Below are 8,174 nucleotides of genomic sequence, written 5' to 3'. Positions count from 1 at the left end.
GTTACTGAGTTGACGGTAGGGACTAAAATAAAAACGATTTCCTGAAATCAGGGACTGACTTAGGAGTGAAATCAGTTTAGGGACCAAATCGAGAATCGGCCCAAAATGTAGGGACCAAAAGTACATTTACGCCAATTATTTTCTGTTCACTATTTAAAAAATTGTTCACTGTTTTCTCATAAAACACCTAGTGAAATCGTATTTTGTAAATTAAACGCCAAATCTAAATGCTTTTTCAACGTTATGAATTTCACAATAATCGAATCTATTTTTCTACATTGATAAAATCTATTTTTACATTAATAAAATTTGCTCTCTGCACATCATGTTTATTGTATATTCGAATCTACTTACTGCATTCATAAAATCTATTTTCTGCATTAATTAAAATTTTTCATTGTTTTCTCATAAAAATTGTTCACTGTTTTCTGCATAAACTATTTCTACGATTTTGCATAAAATTATTTTCTGTTCAGCATTATTTAAAAAAATTTTCACTCTCTTTTATGTGTAAATTATTTTCTATTCACTATTTAAAAAATTGTTCACTGTTTTCTCATAAAACACCTAGTGAAATCATGTTTTCTAAATTTAAACGCCAAATCTGAATGCTTTTTTAGCATTTTGAATTTCACAATAACTGAATCTATTTTTCTGCATTGATAAAATCTATTTTTACATTAAAAAAATTTACTCTCTGCACATCATGTTTATTGTATATTCGAATCTGCTTATTGCATTCATAAAATTTGTTTTTTGCATTAATTAAGACTGTTTTTTTCTCATAAAAATTGTTCACTGTATTCTGCATAAACTATTTCTACGATTTTGCATAAAATTATTTTCTGTTCAGCGTTGTTTAAAAAATTGTTCACTCTCTTTTCTGCGTAAATTGTTTTCTGTTCTGATGGAAAAATAGATGTACGCAACGGAAAATAGACGGATCTACTTTATTCGCAATTGATAACATGTACTATGTAAGTTTAAGAATTAGAGAACAAAAAAGTGTCCCTTGATGCGGTGAAATTCAAAACTGAAGATCAGAAGCACTTGTGAACACTTTTAATCTTCACTCCAATTCCACTTAATGCCCAAGATGTGTGGTCTCTTAATCAGTTTCCAATGAGAGAATAGAAGAGTGTCCAACACTCACATACAAACCATTTCATTCCTTGTATGTTCTTAATGAAAACTTTTTATATGAAAGAGACTTTTGAAAACCTCTATATAATTTCTATATGTTTCTCTTCTTATATATATATATAACTGATTATCTAATTAGGCAAGCTTTTTGGGCCATATCAATTGGGCTCTTGTGTGTGGCTTGGAATGGGACCGAAAGGGACCAATAAGACACTAGCTCCAATGGGCCTTGGACTTTTTTGTCAACTCTTGACAAGTCCAAAGTTACCATTAACTATATTTAATACCACTATATAAATACAGTTGCACTCCAGGCCTTATCTATAAATTATATCCCAAGACTTTATTATACATGCAACCCTTTCATGAAATATTCATAGTAATACAAAGTCATTTATATAGACTGTCACTTTGAAGATTACTACATCTTAATTCCTTGAGTACTCGATTTAATCCTTTAAGTTATTCATTTTATATTTATGAAATCTAATTCCATAAATATATATACTTTAGTAACTCCTTACTAAAGTGGTTGGACCCAACTCTCAAAAATAACCAAACCTATTAAACTTATCTCAAGGGAATATATCTTGTATCTCCGTTAAGACACTATGAATTCCATCTTAATAATATATGTTTCATCAACACTAAATGTGGCTGCTCAACATATTGAGGTTTTGACCGTAACTAATAGATCTCACTCCTAATATATCAAAGCAATGTACATCTCATGATCAAGTTCATTATTCTCTCAGGATTAAGAGTTCATGTAAATGGAAGTCATGAGATTTATTATTCATTTGACAGTCGTTAGGAGAATAATAAATCTCACAGCGGTCCATTTTAATATGTCTTAACTCTTAAAACATATCAACATACCAACTAGAAATCTCCATTTTCATGATCAAGACAAATCATCTTAATTGATATGTTATAGTCTTCGCAGATGAAACGCCCAATTTCATCACCAACTACGAACTACATTTTGAGTTTACAAGGAACTTGTGATTTACATCTTCTGTGACTAAATCACATACAATGCATCTCATGGACTAATATAATGTCCCATTAGTTCATTTATAAATAGTCTCATATAATTAAACAATTTAATTATTTATTACATGCCAATAAATTGGATTTCTAGGGCATAAATCCCAACATGTTCAGTATTTAAAAAATTGTTCACTGTTTTCTTGTAAAACACCTAGTGAAATCGTATTTTCTAAATTTAAACGCCAAATCTGAATACTTTTTCATGTTCGAATTTCACAATAATCGAATCTATTTTTCTGCATTGATAAAATCTATTTCTACTTTAATAAAATTTGCTCTCTGCACATCATGTTTACTATATATTCGAATCTACTTACTGCATTCATAAAATCTATTTTCTGCATTAATTAAAATTGTTCATTGTTTTCTCATAAAAATGGTTCACTATTTTTTGCATAAACTATTTCTAGCATTCTGCATAAAATTATTTTCTGTTCAGCATTATTTAAAAAAATGGTTCACTCTCTTTGCTGCATAGATTATTCTATGTTCACTGCATAAATTGTTCACTGTCATATAGATAGAATCATGGTAGAATTTGTAAAGTTTATGAATTCTAGTCACACTGATTATCATGGCTACTCTTATACCACTACTCAGCAAGAGCACAAAGTTGTACAGAAAAAAGTTTGTTTTATTATATATGCTTTAAATTTTAAAGATGATTTTCATATAAAACATTTTAAAAGGACTTTACAAAAGGACATTGACAGAAAGGCTTTGGAATTACATCTTGTTAACACCAGTGCATTTATTGAAGCATTTGGTTGTCAACTCCTTGGGAAGGAGGTCGGAGATTCAAGCTCCACAATGACAGAATCATAGTCTCCTAAAAGCCATCTTATGGGAACAAGCTTTTCAAAGCTCCACCTTAAGATTCAGCAAAAAACGAGCCTTGCCATTAGAACCTTACCCCCTGAAATCCAACAATTTATACTAACCCATAAAGCCATAACAAGTTCTTATGATAGATGGATGTACCTTTTCAAAGTATTAGTCTCTACAGCATTTATCAGAATAGAAGACATGATAGACGACATATGGCTATCTCATAAAGCTATATGGTATGAAAGTTTTGGAGAAGCAGACAGAGTTTATGAAGGAACAGGAGACAGATACAATCCCTATCTGGGATTACTTATCAATACGGAGATAGAAGATCCAGTAATTCGTGATACTTTATGGTTATTTGAAATGCTAGAAGTAGGGTTTATCAGCAAATTAATCATAACTTCTGGATTTCAGATTAGTTTATTTCCCAAAGTCATCCAAGAAGTAGCCGCACCGATTGGAGGACTTAATTATATGAAGATTACTATCTGGAGTACTCTTCCAGCTTGGGACAGTAGTTATTATATGGAAGCTCGACCAACATACATTTTGGTTCTTATTCATGATTGGGGTTGTATTCTTGAATACAATTGGTATACAGGAGATACTTATTTAGCACTTAATGATCTGGATGTTCTGGCTCAAGAATGGTCTAATTTCATGAGTAATAAGATTTATGAGATATAGAAAGAATTAGACAGAGGCTTCTACTTATATAGTTACACAAATAGGATAGCCATATATGGTCTAATACCTTCAGCAAGGAAACTATTTGGGAAAAGAAAGATTGTTAAGGATCCTAGAATGATATAGATTGAAAGACAGACAGATAGATCACTATTCACTGGCGACAAATCACTATTTCATTGGTGACAAATCACTATTCACCAGCACGCATGAATAGCTTCTAGACAAATCAAGACAGTCCAGGCAGATATAGACAGATGTTCAAAAGTTACTACTGTTTACTAGCATGCGTAAAAAGAGATTTGATAGATTCCCAAGATCTGAAACATTCCCAGATAGATGCAGACAGACTATTAATCATCAAAAATAATGTCCATACTACTGACAGATTAACTTGAGTTAAATTTAGCTACTCAGGTTACTTTACCATGGTTCATTTCACCTATAAAAGAGACAAACTACGAAGACAGAAGACAAGTTTCTAAGTTTCTAAGATTCTAAGCTTTTATGTTCCAAGTTTTAGAAAACCTTTTGTAATAGCCTTCCCTCTCCCTCAGAAAGACTTTTGTACTCTCTCCTCCTCTTGTAATTTTGTAACCTTTCTCTTCAGACAGTTTTATTTTCAAGCTTGTATCAAAGATAGTAGTTTGTTTTCAAGTTTATCAAAGACTGAAGTTTTTATTCAAGTAAGATTTTACTAGTTTCTATTTTCATATTCCATACTCCATTTTAACCTTATTTTGAATATATCTATTTTGCTATGTACTCTCTTTATTATCTATTTTATCATTGTTTATGCTTCCATATTATTGCTGTGCTCTCTCCTGGGTAGTCATTGGTATTAGAGCATTCAGATCATAAGACACCTAATGAACAGTGAATAATTTATGTAGGAAAAATAGTGAACAATTTTTCAAATAATGCTGAACAGAAAATAATTTTATGTAGAATGTTAAAAATAGTTTATGCAGAGAACAATGAACAATTTTTATGAGAAAACAGTGAGCAGTTTTAATTAATGCAAAAAACAGATTTTATGTATGCAGTAAATAGATTTGAATATACAGTAAACATGATGTAGCACCAACTGTGGCATGAGTAGTTTTTTGAAGACATGTCACCAGCCTGCTGCTGTAGCACCAACTATATTCATACGAACCACATGCGCCAACAGACGCCATTGTTTCACACGTGCTGCTCAAAAGCTCGGCACGATTTCACAGACTATCCAGTCATATCATCCACATTCACGTGAATACTTAAATATATGAATAATCTTACCCTGGTGCTAGGGACATAGCACTGTGTCAATTAAATATGATGCTTTGTTCAAGAAAACTGCAACTACTACCCACATCTTCAAATCTCACTGTGACATTGGGAACATTTAAAATCCTATTCATGTAGTGTTTTTCCAGCTTGTATTGACATGACAGGCCCTAATAACTGAAATTATAATGCTTGGAACATGAAATGAGGTTATAAATGCACCATAATAATGATCTTATTTCTACCCCACTAATTTCGTAGATTGACTAAGCTATGAGTCGCAACGCCTCAACATCAAATCGTACAATGCGAAACAAGTTTGGATCTACTTCAACAAATGGATTATCACAAGTTCCAGCAGATCAACAATTACAGACATACACAGACTACTATAGAGGGAAATGGGTTGGAAAGAAGAGAGATTTCCTTAATATGCCATTATACACATACGAGAGTCTTGGAAGTGTCGGGCACATCATGATCGGAAAACCTACAAAACTAAGTACAGATACCACCGCAATAGAGTTCATTGTAGCAAAACCACCATGGTTAACCCTATACGAAAAAAGGTGTGAGTTGAAGGTGTATTGTCGATGGCATGGGTTACGAGTTCCTAAGGCACGCTCAGCCGAGTTACGTAGAAATGAACCTGCCAACATACTTGCTCATCTTGAACAAGAGAACAATCAAATGCAAAGGCGATTAGACCATTTTCATGCAATCCAAAAAGCTAGGAAGCATCTAAAGGGGAAGGCGCAAGAGCGAGCCATCAAGTCTATTAATGAAGTTACTGCGTTAGATGATGAAAAAGATATTTCAGACTTCTCGAATTCAAGTAATGATGATTTCCAAAAATTTCTACCTACAAACATTAGACGTTGTTATTAATGTCCACCATTGCTACACTGATGTTCGCAGTACTGCATGTGCTACTCAGCGATTTGATACGTTCTTTGATTTTCCATTGAGTTTACACGATTTTGTTCATTCAATGATTTTGAATTTTTCAACAAATTCGAATGATCAATACATTAGTACATAGTTTTCCATTTAATTTTCATGATTTTGTACATTTAACGAATCCAAACTTTTCAACAAATTCAAACTATTTGTACATCTAATTTACACAATTTTATTTTGTACTTTCAAGATTTTATACATTCAACAAATAAATTTTGTTTTTTACAAATTCGAACGATTTGTACATCTAGTGTACACAATCGTCTCTTGATTTTTCACAATTTTGTACTTTCAACGAAATTTGATAGGCCAAAAACGTATTAACTCCTAGTGATTAATTAGATTAATTAGTCAAGTTTATTAATTAATCAAATCAACATGCAAAGTGCGTGGTAGCACAAACAAATCACCAATTAAACTACGTGCAGCGGAAATTAAATTGACACGGTGATTTGTTTTCGAATGGGGAAAAATAACACGGTAAAAACCCCACCGTGTGATTTTAAAATCACCACTCCCGAGAAAACAATGAACAATTTTAATTAATGCAAAAAATAGATTTTATGAACGCAGTAAGCAGATTCAATTATACAGTAAACATGATGTGCAGAGAGCAAATTTTATTAATGTAGAAATAGATTTTATCAATGTAGAAAAACAAATTCAATTATTGTGAAATTTAAGCATGAAAAAACATTTAGATTTGGCGTTTAAATTTAGAAAACACGATTTCAGTAGGTGTTTTATGAGAAAACAGTGAACAATTTTTTAAATAGTGAACATAAAATAATTTACGCAAAAAAGAGAGTGAACAATTTTTTAAATAATGTTGAACATAAAATAATTTTATGCAAAATCGTAGAAATAGTTTTTGCGGAAAACAGTGATGATTTTTTATGAGAAAACAATGAACAATTTTAATTAATGTAGAAATTAATTCATATTTTGGAATTAAAATATCTATATTTTACAGTACTTCTATTTAAATAAATATAGATATAAAAAAACTACTTATTTTTATGTTTATGTTTATTTGTCGATTATAAAAAAAAAAGGGGTTATAAGGAACTCGAGTTTACTAAACTCGAGCGTAGAAATAAACATAAACATAATATTATTTATAATAGGTAGTCGAGCCTGGTACACTCGAGTACTGTGTTGCATGGAACTTGAGTTTACCAAGCTCGAGTACCACATTATTTTTTTTAATCGCACAAATTCCAGCTTAGCAGTGCCGCAGTGGCGGAACTGATGAGGAACTTGAGTTTCATAAACTCGAGTACCATTTGGAACTCGAGTTTCTGAAACTCGAGTTCTAGAAAAGTGGTATTTCCCTATTTAGTTCCGAAACAATGTTTTTTTGCTACAAATTTCTGAAAATGGTGGTATTTGGCCATTTTCACCAAGATATATATACACACACACACACGATTTTATGGTTTTATGTGATCAGGCTGCTGAAGGGGCTAGAATTGCGAGTGCTTCAAGGATTATAGGTGTCGATCTGAATGCAAAGAGATTTGATGAAGGTATTGTGATACTTGGTGCTATCAAAATCCGAAGATATAGTTGAGTTGCTGGGTTTTTATTTATTAGTCTTTTATGTTCATTTTCCTTGTTCTTGTTAACAGCCAAGAAATTTGGTGTCACTGAGTTTGTGAACCCAAAAGACCATGACAAGCCTGTTCATGAGGTTGGTTTACTTTCATTGTGAAGGTGCAAACAACTTTCACAGCTTTTCTAACTTTCTTTGACTTCTTTAGGTGCTTGCTGAAATGACCATTGGTGGAGTTGATCAAAGTATCGAGTGCACTTTCATTGTGAAGGTGCAAACAACTTTCACCCTCTTTTCTTTGTTTTTTTTTGGTTAGTTTTGTCAGTCTAATTGTCTATATTGTGGCAGGAGCTTGAGCTAGAGAAGTTCATCACCCACGAAGTCTCTTTCTTGGAAATCAACAAGGCCTTTGAGTTAATGCTTAGAGGTGAAGGCCTTAGATGCATTATCCGCATGGATGCATAGAGCAGGATTGAAATGATGAGTAATATTTCTGAGTGTAATTGAAATTTTACTCACAAATGAAATTAGCTTCTGGTAGGATGGTTTGGAGCGAAGCCTTGTGTCTCTCTTTAGAGTTCTTTAAAAGAATTGAAATGTCTATTTCCCAGATCATTTAAATCAAAATACTCCAATGAGTTTATATTGAACTTTTAGCATGTTTTCTTGTCTCTTC

At 32.2% G+C, this 8,174-nt stretch overlaps 1 protein-coding gene across 1 annotated transcript; it reads left to right on the top strand.

Annotated features, from left to right (window-relative positions):
- The first annotated feature begins 7,378 nt into the window (after positions 1-7,378).
- Positions 7,379-7,963, top strand: LOC142644179 (alcohol dehydrogenase 1-like). Its single transcript, XM_075818847.1, has 4 exons — positions 7,379-7,472; positions 7,575-7,636; positions 7,707-7,769; positions 7,847-7,963. Exons 1-4 carry the CDS (start codon positions 7,379-7,381, stop codon positions 7,961-7,963), a joined length of 336 nt encoding a protein of 111 aa, XP_075674962.1.
- Positions 7,964-8,174: the final 211 nt, after the last annotated feature.

This window comes from Castanea sativa, chromosome 7 (assembly GCF_040712315.1).
Source record: "Castanea sativa cultivar Marrone di Chiusa Pesio chromosome 7, ASM4071231v1".
NCBI lineage: Eukaryota > Viridiplantae > Streptophyta > Magnoliopsida > Fagales > Fagaceae > Castanea > Castanea sativa.
The sequence above is the reverse complement of the archived record's forward strand: the minus strand, read 5'-3'. Positions and strand labels throughout refer to the sequence as shown.

Bases quoted from the DNA above. Each gene is read 5' to 3' on its own strand.
- LOC142644179 (XM_075818847.1), top strand. From the start codon at position 7,379: ATGGTTTTATGTGATCAGGCTGCTGAAGGGGCTAGAATTGCGAGTGCT. The intron at 7,473-7,574 runs GTATTGTGATAC...TCTTGTTAACAG, and splicing joins TGCAAAGAGATTTGATGAAG to CCAAGAAATTTGGTGTCACT. The intron at 7,770-7,846 runs GTGCAAACAACT...ATATTGTGGCAG, and splicing joins AGTGCACTTTCATTGTGAAG to GAGCTTGAGCTAGAGAAGTT.